Below are 21,299 nucleotides of genomic sequence, written 5' to 3'. Positions count from 1 at the left end.
CACTTTGCAGAGATAACGACTTCACCTCATCCCACCCTGTTCTCAGTCGCTGTTTTTAAATAAACCTGGGCTGGGGGGATGCAGGCACCGCCGCCTTGCCCTGCCCTGGGCCCACCCACAGTGTCCCCTGGCACATCCCTGTGCTCTGAGGCTCTGGCCGGCTGCCTTCAAGGGGTTCTCAGCCACACTAAGGGGAGCCCCCACCCTGCCCCTGGTTCTCTGAGCATGGGGGGGGGTGGCCTTGGATTTGGAGTTGGTCAGACACCCTCTGGCCTGACCTGCTCTGCTCTCCTGGGTCAGCAGCTGGGAGCAGGGTCTGTCCCAGAAGGCTCAGCCAAGCTGCCCCAGCACCTCCCTTCCAGGCACCGTGGACAGAGTGAGTGAGAGGGAGGCCGAGCAGCCATGGGGTCTGAAGCCTTCACGAGAATGCCCACCCCGGCCCTGCACCCTCAAGGCCCAGTGGAGCATGGAGGGCTCTGCACCCTGATGCTGGACAGGGGAGCTGAGGCCGCACAAGGAGCCAGAAAGAGCCCAGGCTTTGTCTGGAGCTGCTGGACACGGGCTGCTCTCCTGGCCCCACCCGTCCAGGTTGGCCTGCAGCACACAGTGGGTCTGGGTCCCTGTCAGGGTGGCAGGGGAGTCCAGGACCTGGGAGGAGAGAGGAGGGACGCTGGGGTGCTTCCAACCTCCCGCACTCCTGTTCGGGCACCTTTATCTCTACAGTGGAATCTTCCCAGCCACCACGGCCCCCATTAGTGCTCCGAAGTGGCTCCTGATGCCCTGATGGTTGCCAAGCACCTTGGGCGTGTCCAGCTATTCCAGCCATAAAAGGACACAGGCCAAAGGGCCAAAGTGCAGCCTGAGGCTTCTCAGCCCAACTCAGCATCCTGGGAGGGGCCAGGTCCCAGGATGTGGATCGGGGGAAGGGGTCCCGGCCTTCCCTCTGGCTTCCCGAGGTCCCACCCAGCACCCTCTAGTCTCTAGTGGGATCAGGGCCTCACCAGTCAGAATGTCCTACTCCAACCCCCAACCCCTTGGCTGTAACAAGCCCCCCAGAGTCTTGCTGCCACCTGCCATGTGCCACGGCTGGGCCTGGTTGGGCCTTGGGGCTCCTGGGGGCAGGAATCCCTTTGAGACCCTGATGCTATGCATCTTGTGGTACAGACCCCTGCCTGTGCTGGGGGTCTGGAGTCACAGGCCTGCCCTTCCCAGGCCTGAGCTCAAGGACCCACACCTCTGAGTCTCAGCTTCCTCATGGGGTTGTAGGGCCTGCACGTGGGATGCGAGGGTCTCATACCTGGGACACCAGGAGCCCCTATCCTCCTGGTCCAGAGCTGGCTGAGATCCAGCCTCGGTGGGACCATCACAGCCCTCAAGGGAAGCTTCAGGCCCAGGCCCTGGGGTTGGCTGCTGACAGAAAGCCCCCTCCAAACTTACCTCAACATAATAAAGGCTATATATGACAAACCCACAGCCAACATCGTTCTCAATGGTGGAAAACTGAAACCATTTCCTCTAAGATCAGGAATAAGACAAGGGTGTCCACTCTCACCACTATTATTCAACATAGTTTTGGAAATTTTAGCCACAGCAATTAGAGAAGAAAAAGAAATAAAAGGAATCCAAGTTGGAAAAGAAGAAGTAAAGCTGTCACTGTTTGCAGATGACATGATACTATACATAGAGAATCCTAAAGATGCTACCAGAAAACTACTAGAGCTAATCAGTGAATTTGGTAAAGTAGCAGGATACAAAATTAATGTACAGCAATCTCTTGCATTCCTATACACTAGTGATGAAAAATCTGAAAGAGAAATTAAGGAAACACTCCCATTTACCATTGCAACAAAAAGAATAAAATACCTAGGAATAAACCTACCTAAGGAGACAAAAGACCTGTATGCAGAAAACTATAAGACTCTGATGAAAGAAACTAAAGATGATACAAACAGATGGAGAGACATAACATGTTCTTGGATTGGAAAAATCCACTTTGTGAAAATGACTATACTACCAAAAGCAATCTACAGATTCAATGCAATCCCTATCAAACTACCAATGGCATTTTTCACAGAACCAGAAGAAAAAATGTCACAATTTATATGGAAACACAAAAGACCCCAAATAGCCAAAGCAATCTTGAGAAAGAAAAAACAGACCTGGAGGAATCAGGCACCCAGACTTCAGACTATACTACAACACTACAGTAATCAAGACAGTATGGTACTGGAACAAAAACAGAAAAATAGATCAATGGAGCAGGATAGAAAGCCCAGAGACAAACCCACGCACATATGGTCACCTTATTTTTTATAAAGGAGGCAAGGATATACAATGGAGAAAAGACAGCCTCTTCAATAAGTGGTGCTGGGAAAACAGGACAGCTACATGCAAAAGAATGAAATTAGAACACTCCCTAACACCATACACAAAAATAAACTCAAAATGGATTAAAGACCTAAATGTAAGGCCAGACACTATAAAATTCTTGGAGGAAAACATAGGCAGAACACTCTATGACATAAATCACAGCAAGATCGTTTTTGACCCAACTCCAAGAGAAATGGAAATAAAAACAAAAATAAATAAATGGGACCTAATGAAACTTAAAAGCCTTTGCACAGCAAAGGCTTGTTTATGGAAACAAGACAAAAAGACAACCCTCAGAACGGGAGAAAATATTTGCAAATGAAGCAACTGACAAAGGATTAATCTCCAAAATTTACAAGCAGCTCATGCAGCTCAATATCAAAAAAAAAAAAAAAAAAAAAAAAACCCAATCCAAAGATGGGCAGAAGACCTAAATAGACATTTCTCCAAAGAAGATATACAGATTGCCAACAAACACATGAAAGGATGCTCAACACCACTAATCAGTAGAGAAATGCATATCCAAACTACAGTGAGGTATCACCTCACACCAGTCAGAATGGCCATTATCAAAAAATCTACAAACAATAACTTCTGGGGTGTGGAGAAAAGGGAACCCTCTTGCACTGTTGGTGGGAATGTAAATTGATACAGCCACTATGGAGAACCGTATGGAAGTTCCTTAAAAAACTAAAACTAGAACTACTATATGACACAGCAGTCCCACTACTGGGCATATACTCTGAGAAAACCATAATTCTAAAAGAGTCATGTACCACAATGTTCATTGAGGCTCTATTTACAATAGCCAGGACATGGAAGCAACCTAGGTGTCCATCCACAGATGAATGGATAAAGAAGATGTGGGGCTTTCCTGGTGGTGCAGTGGTTGAGAGTCCCCCTGCCGATGCAGGGGACACGGGTTCGTGCCCTGGTCCGGGAGGATCCCACATGCCGTGGTGCGGCGGGGCCCATGAGCCATGGCCGCTGAGCCTGCGCGTCTGGAGCCTGTGCTCCGCAAAGGGAGAGGCCACGGCAGTGAGGGGTCCGCGTACGGAGAAAAAAAAAAAAAAAAGATGTGGCACATATATACAATGGAATATTACTCAGCCATAAAAAGAAACGAAATTGAGTTATTTGTAGTGAGGTGGATGGACCTAGAGTCTGTCATACAGAGTGAAGTAAGTCAGAAAGAGAAAAACAAATATCGTATGCTAACACATATATATAGAATCTAAAAATAAAGGTTCTGAAGTACCTAGGGGCAGGACAGGAATAAAGATGCAGATGTAGAGAATGGACTTGAGGACACAGGGAGGGGGAAGAGTAAGCTGGGACAAAGAGAGTGGCATGGACTTATATATACTACCAAATGTAAAATAGATAGCTAGTGGGAAGCAGCCGCATAGCACTGGGAGATCAGCTTGGTGCTTTGTGACCTCCTAGAGGGGTGGGATAGGGAGGGTAGGAGGGACATGCAAGAGGGAGGAGATATGGGGATATATTTATATGTATAGCTGATTCACTTTGTTATAAAGCAGAAACTAACACACTATTGTAAAGCAATTATACTACAATAAAGATATTTTAAAAAAGCCCCCTACCCCTGCAGACAGGAAGTCCCAACAGCCCCTCCCCAGTGGGGGCCCGTCTCCTGCCTCCCCCTCTGTTCCAGGCCATACTAGGGGAGACAGCCCAGTCCATGGAGGGGACCAGCTCCCAGCCCACACAGCTTGGAGGTCTACACCCCCTTGCCAGGCCTCAGTTTCCCCACCTGTCAAGGGCGTGGCCTGTCCTGGCCTGTGTGTTTGGGAGGGTGGGCTCTGCTCTTCATGGGTGGGTGTGGGACGTTCCTGGCTCCAGCCTCATTCAGGGTTGATGTTTCTGAGGGATAACTGAGTTCTGTGGTGGCAGAGGAGGGTCACTGTGATCCCATCTGTGTCCCCTCCCTGGGGACAAGGAGGTGCTTGTCTGTGAAAAGGATGAGTGGGCCCCCACCCCTCCCCACCTCCCCCATCAGCCGATGATGATCTGGAGAGGATCTGCCAGGGCCAGGTGGATGTGGGGCCCCCAGCCAGTCAGAGATCCATCTCAGGATGCTTTGGGCTCCTGGTGGGAAGGAGTGGGGGCCGGGGTAGGACGTGATGAGGAGACAGGATCAGCCAGGCCGTCGTTCTGTGGGCCAAAGACCCTGAGGTGGAAACCCCCATGCCTGTCCAGCACCTGTCCAGCAGCCCTGGCCTGCTCAACCCGGCCAGCCTGCAGCTCCAGCCACCTCTGCATGGCCCAGGACCTCGGCCAGCTCGCCGGGCTCTGGTGATTCCAGACACTGCTCTTGCCAGGGCCCCAGCGGTCTCACTGGCCCAGAATCCTCATTCGGGAGGGAGCAGCTGCAGGGGGGGATGCCAGGGGAGGGCCAGAGGGGAGGCGGCAGGTGATGGGGCCACAGGGGCTGGACAGAAGGTCCCAGAGTGGCCGGAGGACACGTGGCAGGAAAGGAAAGACTCAGAGTGGACTCGAGTGTGGTGTAGCCTGGTGGCTCCGACTCTGGGGTGGACAGGGGATTCCTGTGGAGTGAGCATGGCCAAACTCCACCCACACCCGTCCGCAGGGATGAGGCCAGCCTGGTCATTTCCCGTTGCCGCCAGGCCCAGCATTAGCACACCTAAGTAGGAGGTGACACCGTGGGGGTCTGGGGCTCCCTGGGCTCAGGTGCACATCCAAGTATGAGCTTCCTCCCCTTTCCAGCCCATTCCAGACAGACAAGAGGATGCTGAGCCCCAGAAAATCAGCCCACCAGGGCTGGTGGCGTGTTCACCAAGGACAAGACCCGTCCCGGCCAGGCCAGCACCCTAACCTGCTCCATTTCAACCTGTCTTGTGGCCTCTGCTGCCCTCGAACACCCTGGAATCCATCATGCTTCCTGCTAGAGTTGGCTCCAGGAAGGCCGGCATCTGCACTTGACCCCCTTCCCCCACTACCCTGCAACCTCCCTAGCAACCAACCTGGCACCCAATAGGTGCTTTGTAAAGCTCTCCATGGCAGTGGCTCCTGACACAGCCTTTATATGCAAAATAGGTAGCTCGACCAGGGGAGCAAACTCCATCGCGTGTGGAGGTGCTCCGGCCCACCCCCCATCCCCCATCCACCACGCGCCCAGAACAAGGGTCTGCTTCCTGAATGTCTTGGTGTGAAACCTTTGTCTGGGTCATCTCCAGCAGGGCAGGCCTGGGTCTGTCTTCCTCCTGCCACACCCCTGTGCTCAGCTCAGCGTCTGCACGCAGTTGGTGCTCTATCTCAGCTGGCATCAGTCCTGGGCTGCAGGGCTCTGGGAATGACTGCTGTTGAGGGCTGGATGTAGTGTGGGGGCTGCTAGAGTTCAGCGTCCGGCTTGACCAGGTGGGCGCTGAAGGTGATGTAGAGGTCACCGCGCTCGCTGTAGATGGCGTTGTCGCTGTCCCTCTGGAACATGCTCACCCAGACAGCGTCACCCGTGGCCAGCGGCAGCAGCAGGCTCTGTGTCTGCATCATGCTGCACTCGCTGGGCTGCACATACAGCACGGCCTGCCGGTTGCACATGATGTGCAGGTACGTCACCTTGTAATTCTAGGTGTGCAAGTTGAGGGTCAGGAAGTAGACGCCGGGCACGGCACAGAGGAAGTGGCTGGAGGCCAGGTCGAAGGCACCGTCCTTTGACCTGCAGCCCCTCTCGCCGGCCCACCAAGAAGGCCACGTAGGCACGCTGGCACAGGGTGCCCGGCGGCCCCACCTGCCCCTCTGGCCCTTGTGGCCACGGAGGCCCCGGGAGCCGGGCGGGCCCTCCTTCCTGCTCCTGCTGGAGCGACCTCTGACCCCCGTTTCACCCTTCTCACCTGTGGGGGTGGGGGGTAAGGGGAAGCCCCTGGTCAAAGTTTCAAGGGTCAGATTCTCTGGCCACACGGCCTTGCAAGTGACCTCACCTCTGTGAGCCTCAGTCTCACCTGTCAGGTGGGCACTAACCCACCCTCCACGGGGCAATGAGAAAGAAGCCACACCCTGAGGTCCTGGCAGTTCTGAGGCCTGTGCAGATGGTCACATGGGGATGGCTGGGACGACGGGGATGATGGGGGTCCAGTAGCTACCAGAGGAAGTGTCTGAACTGGGTTTTGAAGGAGGAGAGGCCTGGGAAGGTGGTAACCAAATCCAACCTCAGTGTGGCCTCCGTCCAGCCTTCAGAGTGCTCCCACTTAGAGCTCAGCCTGTCTTGCCTCTCAAAGGGGATGCTGCTCCCAGACCCCCTTCCCACCCCCCCTTGGGGTTGGGGAGCAGGATTGAAGGGAAACTCAGCCCCACCTGCCACCCCACCCCACCCCCCCGCCATCCCTCCCAGTCCACAGCCCCTTCCCCAGGGCACCCTGCTTCCCGCCGGAGGAGGCGGCTATGGGGAGCAGGGAGCAGGCCCTTGTGTGCCCCCCTGGGGCCCAGCCTTCCCAGAGCTAGCCTTGGGCCGTCGCCCTGCTCTCCTGCCTCTCTTCCCATGCCCCTCATTGCGGAGTGTCCCTGTGGGGCCGGGGGCAGTGGGGCCGCCTCTCCAGGAACACTCACCTTTGAGGATCGAGATGTTGATGGTGGATGGCATGTGGGGAAGCCCCACCCACTCATCCCTGTCGCTCATGCTGGCATGCGGGCTGGGGGCAGTGGGGGCCAGGGTAGGCAGATGCAGTGCATACACAACCAGCAGGGCAGCCCCAGCTCAGGCCAGGCCCCTGCGGGCAGCGCCAGGAGGAGCAGGAGGGCAGCGGCTGCTATCTCGGCCAGAGCCTGGGTCCGGAGGGCAGGAAGGGAGGAAGAGGATGGGGGAGGAAAACAGGGAGTGGAGAGGGGACACCCCTGCTGAGCCCCCACCCCTGCAGCAGCCCAACTGTGTCCCCTTGTGTGGGGGAGACAGCACGCTGGTGGGACCAGGGAGCTGCCTGGGTGAGGATGGACAGTTGGGACCCCCGGAGGGGCTGCAGTGGGCGTGGTCGAAGCCTCATCCTGCATCAGACAGGGCACCTGGCAGAGCCCTCCTGGACCCTCAGACCCCTGCCCCGACAGACATCACTAATGGATCCCCACACACTTTCCCCTGGACCTGGATGTGGCCTCAGCATCCTCCCTAACACAGCACCTGGGGACAACCATCGATTGAAGGGACCAGCACAGGGGACAATTCACACCTGCCCTTCCAGAGTCCCCATGAGTGACCAAGGCAGCCCCACCCCATGGGAGCTGGTGCTTCCAGATTCCTTCTCCGGGGCTTCTCCCTCCTCCCCATAGCTGCCTCCCTCCTTGGGGCCTTAGGGCCTTAGCTCTGGGCAGTGGCAGGCACCCTAACTGCCTATGGTTGGGGAGTCACAGTCCCCAAACCCCCCATGGCTGGAGACCCCACACCTGGTAGATGCAGGGAGAGCTGTATGGAGGTAGGGACTCTGAATCAGCCCTCTAAGTCCCCCACCCACCTGGGCTGGCCAGAGCCCTCCAGGAGGGACAGCTAGGCTGCTTCGGGGAACGGCAGCACCCCACCCACCAGTGGCTGAGTCCGGGGCCCAGGTAGTTGGTGTCAGACATGAGGCAGTTTCTGCCGGGCTGCCTAGCTTGGCAGAGGGCGGCACCCTCATCCTGACCTCCCGTGGGCCAGGCCAGGCCCCTGCGGGTAACTTGGGAGGCTACCCCATGTGGCCCCCACCCGTCTGTGGGTAAGATGGTCTTTAAGCCCTACCAGTCCTAGGCCTCTTGCCTCCACCTCCTCTCCTTCGGGAGACCCTGCCTGACACCTGGCTCATCCATGCCAGGTGGAGGCTCCACTTTCCAGCTCAACCAGCAGCTACTGGGGGTCCCTGGGTGAGCCCCACATCACTTGGGCCTCAGTTTCCCTGGCAAGTGGGCCCTGCCTGCCCTGGTTTCCCCATGTATGTATGGGAGGCTCAGCCAGGGTTGGTCTCCTGCAAGGGCAGGCATGTGAGGTCGGGGTCCTCACTCTTCCCTGTACCCTAGCCATGCTGAGCAAAGACTCGGGCTCCCTCTTCCAGGAAGCCCTCGGGGACTGCAGCCCAGGGTGAGGTCCTTCTTCTTACATAGTAGGTCTGAGACCCACTCCCAGGCTGAGCTTCCCTGGAAGGTGGGAGCCCTCCTCTCCACCACCTCCCCCTCAGAGCCTAGCAGACCGTCACGCACCCCCCTAGCCCCACTGGACTCTGCAAAACCCTCCTGAATTCCTCCCATGGAGGAACCTTACAGGAGTGGGTATCTCCTGGGGAGCCCACTCCATGGACAGGCCTGTGTTCCTGGGGCCCTTACCTTGGTCCCCCAGAGGTCTGGGGTCTCAGGCATCCTGGCCACCTGGCCCTGCTCAGGATGGCTGTGAAGACCCCCACCCGCTCCCACCTTCCCTGTTACCATTTCACGATCGGGTGCTGCTGCCTGCCTGGCGTCTCCGGCATCTCTGCCCAGTGGCCCATGAGAGAGTTCTTTCATGTCCGCCCCAGGTGCCCGTGGCTTCCCTCTGGGCCATCCAAGACCAACAGGCCTCAGGCCAGCTTCAGAGCTCCTGGGCAGGAGGCTCATGGGGCCCAGCCACCCACCGACCAGCCTGCCACTTGCCGCAACATCAGTGCAGCCCTGCCACGGGGGCTCCAGTATCCTCCTGACAGCCCAAGGGCCACAGCATGGCTCTGAGGGCCTGGGGTGTCTGGGACTGGGGAGTTGGGGGTGAAACCATGAGCTGGCAGCCGTCCTCTGTCTGGGGTGCAGTGACTTAGAGGGGAGTCAGGGAGGCTGGTGAGGAGGCTGGAGGCCAAAGTCAGGGGAGACAGACCACCATGCCTGTGCTGAGCCCACCTGGTGATGGTGACACCCTCCTGTCTCTGGCTGGGACAGGAGGGCTGAGCCTTTTGGGTGAAGCACGGGAGAGAAACGTCGGACCAGACCCATTGTGTCTGCCTCCACCTCCCACTGGACCCTCCCAGGGTCACAGTGCCCAGAGGGGCAAGAGGCCTGCCGTGATACCGTGTTGGGGGCCCTCGGCATTAGCCCAGCCTTTCAGTGGATAAGGGTTGTGTCCCTGTGATGCCAACCCCCTGGCAGGAATGACTCACAGGGCCCCCCAGGCAGTGGCAGGCATGGGCTACGCCCACACCAGGGCCTGGCCTCGTGCTTGCTCTGGGCCTGAGCAGCTGCATGCTAGGTCCAGGGGCAGGGCCTGGCACCTCAGCCTCTGAGCACGGGGACATGTGACTCCCTGGGAAGCGCCGTACCGCCACCACCAAGCCAGGCTGCCTGGCAGAGTGAGGCACAGACGTGGCCTGGGGAACTGTGGCTGCTGCGCCAGAAGACAGGCCGTGGGCAGCTGGCTCTCTCGCCTCTGCAGGTGCAGGCACAGCCCAGGGTCCGGCTCTCCCCTCAGGCTCCCCATGTTGGCACTCCTCACTGATGACCAGGGAGGGGGCAAGGATGAGGGTAGAGGGCAAGACTGAGGGGCTTCTCGTGCCAGGCTGAAGGGGAGCAGAGTGGTGAGGGCTGTTGTCGGGAGATCATGCCAGTTGGAGCCGGTTCCCAGATACCCCCGGCCTCCCTGAGATGCCAGTTCACACTCCAGAGGGGCTCGGCGGCCTCCCACGCCTTGTCAGCAGCCACTGCTGGAATCTGGATGTGGGTGGCCTGGACGGAGGGCTTTCTGTAGGCGTAACCCAGGGCTGGGTTAGTCCAGGCTCTGGCAGGAGCTGCTGACTGGCCCCAGTCAACCTGCGGAAGCTCCTCTGTGCCTGCCCCACTTTTATCTCTGGGGCTCCTGGGGCTCCCAGAGAAGGGCAGACACCCGAGCTCTGCTGCTCCCTGCGTCTGACCTCGGTTTCCCAACCTGTTAAATGGGCACCAGTGGACTCAGAGTGGCCAGAGTGTCCTCTGTGGTGGATGGAAACGCCGCAGGCTTCAGCCACCCTCAGGGCCCAGATGTCCCCCTCTGTGACTCCCCGCTCCCCACTCCTGCAGCGGCCGAATCCCTGTGGGTGGTTGTAGTCGTGTGGCCACCCTCCAGACTCCCCAGGGAGGCTAATTCTCCAGTGAGACACAGCCACAGCCTCGGGAGTTTGCCGTGTGGCCCAGAGTTACCCATCAGCTCCGGGGCCTGATCATTTGTCTCTACAAGGGGACAAAATTGCCAGCCTCATGGGTGGTCATGAGACAATTGCAGGCAATGAGTGCCCGGCCCCCCGGGGCTGTGCCCACGCCCTCCCAGCTTTGGAGATAATGACCTTCGCACAGCACCTCCACTTAGCTCCCCATCAGCAGCCACCCGGCAGGGGTGGGGCGCAGGGACAAGGAGGCCTTCGTAGCCGCTGATGGGGACGCTGCGCTGCACAGCCAGCCCGCCTCGGCCTCAGGCGGTAATGGGGGTCTGAGTGGCTGGCATGCATGCGGCTGAGTTATTATCTCCCAGCCTCTTAATGGACATTTCCCGAGTCCTGTTGATGAGCTGCCATGGGCGAGGGGCCAGTGGCCTGGAGCTCGTCCCCAGAGGGCACAGTGAGAGGGCCTCATGGCCACCATGAGACCACCTGGCCCTGCTTGGGGGGAGCCCCTGATGCTGCGCCCAGTTCTGCCCAGAGCCATGGACACAGGGTGTGGGGCCAGGTGGGCAGCAGGGCTCTGTGGCCCTCACCCATCCGCCCACAGCCCGGCCTGACTCACTTGCTGGCTAAGGAGGGGGCTGGACGAGGAACCTGGCCAGAGGTGACCAAGGTGCTGGGGGTGGAGGCCCCTCCAGCCCTGACCCTCCACCCCCAGCTCAGGGTCTGGTGCCCACCCTTTGCCGGGTGGGGGTGGCAGGGAGAAGTCCCACAGTTCCCCCAGCGGTCACTGCCCCAGGCCCCGCCCTGCATGGCCTCTCTCAGCCCGGGGGCCAAGTCCCTCAAGGGACAGCTGGGCCAGCAGCGTGTTCTGACACCGCTGCTCCAGGCTCACCCCCCACTAATGAGGGGAGTGCCGGCTGGCCCCCGGAGACAGCGTCCAGGGCACATGGAGGAAAAGGAGTGGGGCTTCAGTTATCACCGCGGCCACCAGAGCCTGTGACAAGTGGTGACAGGAGGTGACGTTCCCTCTGAAGCATCCAGCAAGTGGCCCAGGTGGGCAGAGAAACTGTCGATGCCTTGGCTGTGCCCCGTGTGGTCAGCAGTGAGCAATAAGGGGGGACCTTGACGGTTCTTGGCTGACCCCTCTCCCCAGGTGGTGACTGGGGGCACCCCAAGCAGGAGACTCCTGGCCCCTCATGGCTGAAACATGGGGTCCACAGGCAAAGCCCACCTGTCCAGGTACACTCTCTGAGTAGAAAGCTAACATGCTCTTTATTTGAGGGGGGAGACGGGTCCCTGCACCCACGGGGGTGCCCTCCCGGTCACTGGTAGCCGGCCAGCTGGAGGACGGTGGGGTAGCGGGCGCGGTGGGCCATGCACTTCTGGCGGTCAATGAAAAGGCTGTTCGTCTTGACAGCGATGTCCTTCTCCAGGCTCATGCGCGTGTCCTCCAGGTTGCGCAGGGACTGCTCTGCTTCCAGAAGCTTCTCCCTCAGAGCCGCCAGGGACAGGTTCAGCTCCTCTACCTCGCTCACCAGCCTGCGGGGGTGGGAAGGAGGGGTGAGCTGGGGCTGCCCTGGGACACCTGGCCTTCTGGGTGGGGAGTGCGAGGCCCAAGGTCAAAGCCTGGGGGCCCTTGTTGGGGGTCCTGGTCAAGATATTTGGCCATAGAAGGGCCCCCAAAAGGCCCAGAGGAAAACCCAGCAGCCAGGCTGGGAGAGGGCCAGGCCAGGACACCACATGAACTTCTATTCTTCTATTCCTGGCATCTGGAAGAGAGTTGGGCGCCCCTAGAGCCGAGTGAGGCCCCAGTTTTCTGAAGGAGTTGAGGGACAGGGAAAGAGGGATGCCCAAGGCAGGGGCACTTCTGCTTACAAGGCGACTGCGAGCTCAATAAGTTAGAAAACAGAAGATGTGACCCCCACCTACGCCTCAAGGCGGGGATGTGTGTCCACCGTGACATTGGAGGTGTGGACGGCCACGAGCAGGATGGTCAGGGCGGCCGTGTAGCCTGGAGAGCTCTGCCTCCCAGACCCTGAAATTCCTCACCAGGGTGAAGCAGGGAGTGTGGCCGCCCCTGGCACTCAGAGCCTGGCACAGTGTCCCCCAAGGGATGCATAGCATCCAGTCATGCTGGGGCAGGACTGGGGACTTGGGAACCGTGTGTGTGTGTGTGTGTGTGTGTGTGTGTGTTGTGCTTGTGTGGGGCCCAATGTCTTTCCTCTTCACATCTGCAGGGCTGTGTGCGGGGGTGGGGGAGGGGTTCAAGGGGGCCCCAGAGGTTGAGGAAAGCCCGGAGGCGGGTGGACAGCGCCCTATGGTGGTTGGTGACCAGGCCCAGCCCAGGATGGCCCCAGCAGCGACATGCACCTGAACTGGACAGCGTCTCGGCACAGCTCCACATTGGGCCGGTGGGAACGCTGGTACAGGCGGGTCTGGGCCACTTTCAGAGGCACCTCCTTGTCCCTGATGGCCTGCTTCAGCGCTGCGACATTGTGCTCCTGGTCCATGATCTCCCGCAGTGTCTGCACACAGGACAGTCCCTGTGGGTCTCCCCCACCGCAGCCCAAGCCCTGTGCCACGTCGAGCAGGCGGCTCTGTCCGCTGGCTCTGGGGGAGGAGTGGAGGCAGGGAGGATGTGCACGGCCACCTCGGCCCTCCCATGGGCACCCGGAGGCCCGGGGGCGGTGCGGACAGCAAAGCTTGTGGCACAGCAGCTCTGGCTTGAGAGCCCCCAGCCCTGTGGTCACCAGCCCCCGACCCTGGTCGGAGCTGGAGAGACAAAGGCAGCAAAGGTCACCCTGAGAGCTTAGGGTCGGAGCCCTGCCAGGCCAGGGGTCAGCACCGAGGACACCCCACTAGGCAACCAGGCCCCACCTCCTTCCACCCTCCTTGCTCCTGCTTGCAGCACCCCCTGGTCAGTCACTCCAGTGACAATGCCACCACCCCCAAATGTCACTTGGTTTCTCATCAGCTTAATAGGGGCCCAGGGAGGAGTGGGGGCCCTGCCTCAGGGGTCCCTCAGGATGGGCAAGGCCAAGGAGGGGCAGGAGCCAGGCCAGGTCGTGACAAAGGCATAGTGGCCAGTGGCGGAGGGGTGGTTTGGGTTACCCGGTCTGCGCCTGGTCTTTCTCTGTGGTTACCAGGGGATGTCCAACCCTAGAGGCTGTCCTGCGCGAGGCCAGGTCGTGGGATGGGCGTGGCCTGGCTGCGCGAGTGGGCGTGGTCTGACGTGGGATGGGCGTGGCCGGGGCGGCCCCACCTTGCGCAGGTAATGCTCCAGCTTGTGGCGCGTGTCCTCCAGCTCCTCACAGCGCCGCCCGAAGGCCAGGTTCACGGCGTCGCACTGCAGCCGCAAGTCCTCGGATGTGTCCTGCAGGATGCAATCGATGAGCTTCCGCAGGTTGACTGAGGCCAGGCGTTCGCGCTCAGCGCGGTACAGGTTTTCCTGGGTGAACTTGGCCCAGGTCTCCGGCGTGGAGGCACTGCGGGAAGGGAGTGGGCGGGCACCGCGGTCGGTGGGGGCACCTGCCAATGGCTCCAGTTTGCACCAGGGCCTCCCCGCGCCCGCCGCGCCCGGTATCCCCTGCGCCCCAGCATAAACGACCACCCCCAGTCCTAGCGCCACTCCTCGCCCCGCCCCCCGCGCCACCCGGAGCGCCTCCCCGCGCGCTCCCCGGGCCTCCTGCTCCCCCAGCTCCGCCCCGCTAGCCCCGCGCCCCCAGCTCCCCACTCCGTGTCTTCCGTGCCTCCTGCGCCTCCCGGTGGTTCCCGCTCCCCAGTGCCTCCTACGTCCCTGGGCCCTGCGCCACCCCGGGGCTGTGTTGCGATGGGTGGTGGCCGAGCGCCCCCTGCCGGCCTTATGCGGAGCTGCAGTCAGCCGCCCTGCCTCAGGCGGCCCCCGACCCTGGGTCCTGCCTCCCTCGCAAACCCCGGCCCCTGTGGTGAACCGTGTGTGCCGGGCACTTGGGCGGAGGTCCCGCTCGCCTGCCCATCCCCAGGAGAAGAGCTGCACAAAGGATCCCCAGCGGAGGGACTAGGAGCCCAGGTGGGAATCTCACAGGTGGGGGCTGGGTGTTTGTGCACAGCCCCTGCAGAAGACCCCACCTCTCCTCGAACTTGGCGGAGTGCGGGTAGAACTGCAAGTCGGTGCTCTGGTTGTGGTAGCCGCAGCAGGCCTCGTCGATGTTGCAGGCCTCCACTTTGTCGGACCAGTCCATCTCGCACGTTTCCTTGTGCTCGTGATTCATCCTGGGGAGAGCAGACAGGGCCTACGTCTGTGTGGGTGGGGAGCTGGGCCCACCTGGGCGCAGGGCAGGGTAAGCCCCCCAAGTGGCAGGGTGGGCCCTGGGATGCTGGCCTGGGTTCTGGATGCCCAGGCCCCTAGGCCATGCAGGAATCTGCCACCCCTACCTGCCCAGTGCCTTTACCCAGCCCTTTGCTCCTGGCTATGACTGGGGACAATCCCTCACTTCTCTGAGCCTCAGGGCTGGGTCACCCCAACTTCCTGCCCATAGCTAGCCTGAGGGGTAGGGGGACATCCCGAGGGCAGCCCTAGAGGCCACCCAGACCCACCGAATCTGGTTCACAGCCTGCATCATGGTCCTTTTCAGGAGCTCCTGAATGTTCCGGATGAGGTCTGCCTCCTGGGGAAGAAGACCCCCGTCCCTGGTAAGAGTCTGAGGATAGCCAGGCTGGTGGGGCCCACAGACAGCCTCTCAAACCTCTAGGAGGAGCTGAGATTTGGGGTGACCCCCAGTGGAACTGGGGGCTCTGCCAGCACCTGACCTCTGCTGGTGGCCTTGGGCCCCAGCTTCTTTCCTGGAAATGGGAGATGAGCCCGGCTTTCTCGCCAGATTTATTCTGGGCTGTTTGGGGCAGTGCAGTGGGTCTTTTCTTCTGGGGGTTTCTATGGGCTGTGGGGAGGATCACCCAGAAGTGGTTCCCACTTGCTGGGCACTTAGCACCCCCTGGGCTCTGGGGCCACCCCTGCAGCCTGCCCAAGACACTGAGGGCACCAGACTGCCCACTGGCCCCTGGACAGCCAGGCGACAGCCTTTGAGGACCCCGGCCACTGGGGACCAGGAGCCCCCCTGAGGCTGCCCCTTGGGGCCTTGGGCTCAGAGAGGCCTTACCCAGACAAGGGACACAAGGGGAAACCCTGTGTTTCCTCCTGCTACCCTGACAGTTTCATGTTCTGGGCAGGAAAAACTCTTTCCCCCTGATTTGAATTTTCTCCTCTGTTGGGCTCTAAACCCTGTGTGCCCAGTTCTGACCCGTGGGTCCATCTCCCTGTCCTGGCCCCTTTGTTGTCCATGTACTACTGGACGGGGGACCTGGCTCAGGGCAGAGGGTTCACTCCCAGAACCTTGGGAGGTTCTTGAGTGAATGAGTGTGAGGGTGGGATGTTGGGGGGACAGAGGAAGGGCCTGGGGCCAGGAGGAGGTACTCAAGGTTCTGGCCTGAGCTTGGGGTTTGCAGGGGGTCTCCGGGCACCTGGGCTGGCTGGCTGTCTCCCCCATATCTCATGAGTGCCTGTGGCCTGCAGCCTGTTCGCAGGTGAACCTCTTCCCTGCCAGCATCGGGGGCCTGGGCTAGGTGACTCCCTGATCCTTTGGGGGCTTCCCCAAGGACAGGTCCTGCCAGGTTCAGAGTGGAAAGGGCTCTTTGTAGGATACATGTGGCCCCCACCCCACCTTTATCCCATCCACACCTGCACCCTGGTCTGGGCTGGATTTCCAACACGGGCATGGGGGCCTCTGCCTCTGGGAACTCAGGGTCAGGCTTAATTTGCGTGACCCAGGGTGACCAAAGGGGCTGTTCAGCAGGTGCCAGGACCCAGGGGTGACTGAGGGACCGCACAGTGGGTGCAGGCACCACCATGACCCAACCACATCCCAACCTCAGTTAGCCACTCCTGGGGCTCAGCTCAGGCCCCTCCTGGTTTTCAGGGGTGTGTGGAGGGGCATCAGGGCTTATGGGGAACTGGCCAGGCCCCGCCCTGCCTCAGTGGCCTCTGATTGTCTCAGCCTCAGGCAAACGTCCCAATACACATTCCAGGTATGAATGCTGCCATGGCCTGGGCCCTGCCTCACCCCCACATGGGAGCTATAATGGGGCAAGGGGCAGAGCAGGAACCCTGGACCCAGGGCTAGGGTGAGTGCCTAGGCACCAAAGTCCCGCCCCTGCCCCCAACCATGCTCAACCCCCATGCTGGGACCTGCCCCCAGGCCATAGTGCCCCCAACCCAGCATGTCCTGGCTGGGCCCACCTTGCAGGGAGCAAGGCCTTGCCCAGCACCCACTATAAGGACCAGACTGTGGGAAGGCCAGACCCAGCACCCTCCTGGGGCCAAGGACGGCACCTCCCCCCTGGGTGGTCTGAGCCCTGCCCCTGCCCCCAGCCGGGGCGGCCCCAGTCAGTTCTGGTCCCCCACCTACAAGCAGAGCCACCTTCTCTGCGCCTGGGCATGTGCTTGTGTGTCCCTGCGTGTGCTGAGGGGAGCAGGCTCCCTGTGCCTGTGTGCAGCCATGTGGTACACGGGCACCAAGGCCTCTGCCAGCTGTGTCGTGTGGGCACACGGTGCCCACTCTCAGCCCAGGGAAGGTCCTGCTCCTTGGGGAGAGGTAGGGCGGCCCAGTCTGCAGTTCTGGGGGCTGGGAGGGGCCGAACCTTCAGCAGCTCCATCTCCACACAGTCATGCACAAGGTCGGGGTGCTGGCGGCGCTCCCGGCACTGCAGGTTGTCAGTGGCTATGGAGAAGAGCACGGCCGTGGCATCCAGGGTGCGCTCCAGCCGCTGCTTCTGGGCCAGAAGCAGGTCAGTCTCTGCGACCAGCTCTTCCACCTGGCTCTGCAGCTCCGACTTCCAGCAGCGCATGTCCTGCAGGCGCTCGCCCACCTTCTTCGTGGAGTCCTGCTGCGTGCGCTGCGCCAGTGCCTCAGTCTCAGCCACCAGCTGCTGGCTCTCATGGTGCTGCCGCTCCGACTGGTCGAGGTCGGCGAAGGCCTGGTGGTAGCAGGCATAGCAGTTCTGGAACCACTCATCCACCACGTACTTGGCCGTGCGGAAACCAGCGGTGGCCAGGCCCGAGGACACGTGAGCACCTGTGTTTCGGGCCACATCGTACAGCTTGCGGGGCAGCTGGCATGCTGGCACCGTTTGCGGGGCAGGCTCCTTGGTCAGAAGTATATCTGTCTGCGCCATGGTGCGCCCGGGCACAGGGTTAGGGGGGAGAGGGAGGAGGGCCACTCAGCACGGTCAGCAGGGCAGCTCCGGCCACTCTGTCCCCAAGCAGGACATGTCTTCTTGTCTCGTTGACAGGTACACACCAAGCCCTCCTGTTGCTAGGCAACAGGGATCCCACCACCACCACCACCGCGGCCCTCTTAAAGGGCCAGGCAGGCCCCAGCCCCACCTGTCCTGGCCACGTCTGGCACCTGCCTGGAGGAACTGCACCTGGACCACACCTGAGGCCAGGCTCTTGTCTCCTGTGTCTTACTGGTTCCAGTGGGGCTGTCCCCCTGGGCACACAGGTGTCTCTGATGGGGAGTTGAATTCAGCCTCCAGTGGGTACCTTGAATCAGATGCCCAAATCTTCCCCACACTGTAGGTAGGTCCTGTCCTGGGAACAGTGTCCCCAAGGCCACCCAGAACCTGGTGTGTGTCTTCTGGTCCGCGGCGAGGGGTGAACATCTCTAAGTTCCCCATCCTGGGCTGGAAGCCTAAGTGTCAGGGCGATGCCCAATATGGCCAGCAGAGGGCGCGATTGGCCGTGAAATACTGTGCAGCTGACGGCAGCGGCTTCTGGGGTTCTCTTGAGTCAACCCAGCCGGCAACGCTGTGGCCTGGATGACCTCTGGCACCTCGCACTCTGACCCATCCCATGGACCCACCAGTGCTCGTAACAGGACATCCACACCCCACCCCCAGCACAGTCCCGTGGTCCCTGGCCCTCCACCTCTCCCACGGCTGCCCCACCCCCCACTCGGGCCACACAAGCCCCTGGAGCACGTCAGATGCACCAGCCTGGGCTTGCCCTTGGCCTGGGCCCCCATGCCCTCCTCCCAGGGCCCTGACCCTTGGCACTGGCACCCCTCACTTGACGGATGACATTTGTACCACCTGGCAGTGTGGTACACAGTAGGTGTTTAAAAAATGTAGGCTTTGGAGACAGCAGCCCAAGACCTCCCCCAACCCAGAGCCCATCATTGGGGCTGATGGCCTCAGGAACCACCTTGAGCCTCTCTGTGCTTAGTTTCCCACGTGGCAATGGATACACAGGGCCTGCTGGTGGGGGGGAACCACGGGAGGAACTACTGTCCACCTTTGACTTAGAACCTGCTCTTCACACACCATCTTTCCCCTGTGGCCAGAACAGGATGGACCTGCCCGGGCTCCAACCCAGGGAACCAGGCAGAACACGTGGGACTGGAACCGAGCTCCCTGACATTGAACGACCCTGGGGTGTGGTGGGTGGGCCGGCAGGGGGCCCTCTTTGCATGTGGGGGTCCCAGTCTAACTCTCCCTGTGACAGGACATGGTCCCCAAGGCGGGGCTCTGGGCCAACCTGGCCCTGACCCTGGACAGCAGTAGATCCCACGGTCTCCGGCCTTTAGTCCCAGAGGTGAGTGGCGCTCATGGGATGAAGACTTCCGGGACGACTCAGGCCCTGCGCTTTACCACGTGGCTGGACAGGAGGCCCCCACCCCCACCCCAAGCCTCAGTTTCCCCATTCGGGGAGTGAAGTTACACCGGCCTCTGCATGGAGCTGCTGTGGGCATGGCCTGAGTGGAGGCCAGGAAATGGCCGGCCTGGTTCCCGGTGCTGGGAGTGACAAGCGCCCCCTTGGCGCCTTCCCACCCCCACACAGCAGCCCTCCCCGACTCAGCCTTGCAGGGTCTCTGGGGGTGAATCCCCCATTGCAGGGGCTGAGGTGAGCAAGGTCTGGGCAGGCAGGTGGGTACAGCCACGTGTCAGGATGCAGAGGCAGGTGATTTGATTTATTAACTTTGTTTCCAAATTGCATTAGCGTCGGGAAAATTGAGTCTCGGGACATGCCGGGACTGCCCAGTACCCTTCTCCCCAGCAGCATTCAGGCAGTGGCTCAGAGGCTGCGGTGGGGTCAACAAAGCCCTGAGGTCCCAACGCTCCTCTCCAGACTGCTTGCACGCCCCCAGGGATGGGACACTCCCCTCCTCCCAGGGCAGCTCTGGAGGGCGCCCCGCAGCGTGCTCCTCCGTTGGGGTCGGCCCCTTTAACAAACCCTTCCCAGGCCTGGGCCTGATCCTTCTGGATAAACTGAGACAGGAGGAGGCAGATGAGGAGGGAGGGAGAGGATGGTGGGGTAATGACACCCCTTCCTGAGAGCTCGCCGTCAGGCCTGCACTGGCATCCCCGGAGACCCGGCAGCTACTCTTCCTCTGTGCAGAGGGGACACTGAGCCATGGCCCCAGCAGCACAGCTGGGAGGCAGCAGGCAGACTTGGCACACAGGCCACGGGCATTTGCCCCAGGACCCAGCAGGGGGAGAAGCTCAGAGAGGATGCGTCACGGCATCTTAGGGGAAGCCCCTCGCAGGGAGGGGGCATGCCCAGGGTCCCCGATTTGGGCCCTCTGTGCCCCGTGGCTGGACCTTCTGACCCCTGTGCCCCCTTTTATGGACTCAGAGTTGGATGGGTCAGCTGAGCCTCTAGCAGCTGGGGGTGCATTTTCAGTCACCTGGGGGCCATGGAGGGCTCTCTGCCTCAACTGAGCCCCCGGGTCAGGGCCCAAACACAGAGAGGGCAGGGCCAAGTTCACCTGGGCCACAGATGGGCCTTCCAGCAGGGGATGGGGGACAGGGCTACAGCTCCATCACGGGCGTCCCTGTGACAAGGATGATAAGGAGGGAGAGAGCCCACCTGGAGGACGGTCCAGAGGCTGCCCTGGCCCGCACCCCAAGCTCCCAGCAGGCATCCTGCAGCACAGTCCGGAGGTGACTGCAGAGCACTGACTCCAGCTGTGCAGAAGGATAACCAGGACGCAGGGCAGCCCAGGAGACACACCCCCCTGCCCCAGGCCTGGGGTTCCGTCCCCACACAGGGCCTACAGCAGGGTCACTCTGGAACGGCTCTGACCATTCCATGTCACCGTCCCTGGGGACCCCTGTGGGCACCAGTAGTGGATGAGCCTGGTGAGAAGGGCTCCTCCTGCTGGGTCCAGCCCAGCTTGCCCCTGGCGCAAGGCCCCTGCTCACTCACGGTCCAGCCGGGAAGTTGCCAGATGGGGAGACAGGAGCCTGTCACTTCTGCTCAGCTTCACAACCTGCAGCTCACCCTGAGAGGCCCAGGTAGCCACGATGGGCCCAAGGTCACTCAGATGCCAGGGGCAGAGACTCAGCCATCTGGCCTCCTCAGACCACACCCCCTACCACGCCCTCCCCACTCTCCCACCTGAAATGACAGCTCAAGGAACCTCTGGCCACTAGCAGACCACCTGCCAGGCACAGGCAGGAGGTGCCTCCTCACCCGTCTCTCCTGGGACCAGTGGAACATTTTAATAACGGGAGGATTTGGAGCGGTTCAGACAGCCCTGAGCCCGGCCGGGGCCACAGTCACAGTGGATGCTGGGGAAGCCACGGAGCAGGGAGGGGCCCCACATGCAGGAAGGGAGGATGAACAGGCCCACTCTTCAAGGTCCAGCAGCCCAGAGTGTGGACAGGAGGCCAAGGGGGAGGGGACGGGGGCTCAGGAGGGCTTCCTGGAGGAAGAGTCCCCTTGGCTGAGGCTTGAAGGGCACACAGTCCAGATGGGGGCAGGCACCCCCAAGGCTGTGGGGGGGCATGAGGGTGGTCTGACCCCCA

The 21,299-nt window shown here is 60.8% G+C and overlaps 2 protein-coding genes across 2 annotated transcripts; both read right to left on the bottom strand.

Annotated features, from left to right (window-relative positions):
• Positions 1-5,742: 5,742 nt before the first annotated feature.
• Positions 5,743-8,721, bottom strand: C1QTNF8 (C1q and TNF related 8). The gene is given in 6 exon segments (XM_059037560.1): positions 5,743-6,067; positions 6,069-6,147; positions 6,150-6,242; positions 6,955-7,048; positions 7,051-7,170; positions 8,689-8,721. Coding segments are annotated over 6 exon segments (744 nt in total).
• Positions 8,722-11,712: 2,991 nt separating this feature from the next.
• TEKT4 (tektin 4) lies at positions 11,713-17,663 on the bottom strand. The gene is made up of 6 exons (XM_059038487.2): positions 17,130-17,663; positions 15,033-15,103; positions 14,565-14,708; positions 13,720-13,942; positions 12,828-12,982; positions 11,713-11,996 (listed from the first exon to the last, which is right to left on the bottom strand). The coding sequence occupies exons 1-6, from the start codon at positions 17,661-17,663 to the stop codon at positions 11,780-11,782; spliced, it is 1,344 nt and encodes a 447-aa protein (XP_058894470.1). The 3' UTR covers positions 11,713-11,779.
• Between the last annotated feature and the right edge of the window lie 3,636 nt (positions 17,664-21,299).

This window comes from Kogia breviceps, chromosome 14, assembly GCF_026419965.1.
Source record: "Kogia breviceps isolate mKogBre1 chromosome 14, mKogBre1 haplotype 1, whole genome shotgun sequence".
In the NCBI taxonomy this organism is placed as follows: domain Eukaryota; kingdom Metazoa; phylum Chordata; class Mammalia; order Artiodactyla; family Physeteridae; genus Kogia; species Kogia breviceps.
Note: the sequence above shows the minus strand (reverse complement) of the source record. Positions and strands in the feature narration are given on the sequence as shown.

Coding starts and splice junctions, on each gene's coding strand:
- TEKT4 (XM_059038487.2), bottom strand. CDS start 17,663: ATGGCGCAGACAGATATACTTCTGACCAAGGAGCCTGCCCCGCAAACG. Junction 14,709..15,032: donor CAGGCTGTGAACCAGATTCG/GTGGGTCTGGGT, acceptor TGCTCTCCCCAG/GATGAATCACGAGCACAAGG. Junction 13,943..14,564: donor TCCGCCAAGTTCGAGGAGAG/GTGGGGTCTTCT, acceptor CCCTTCCCGCAG/TGCCTCCACGCCGGAGACCT.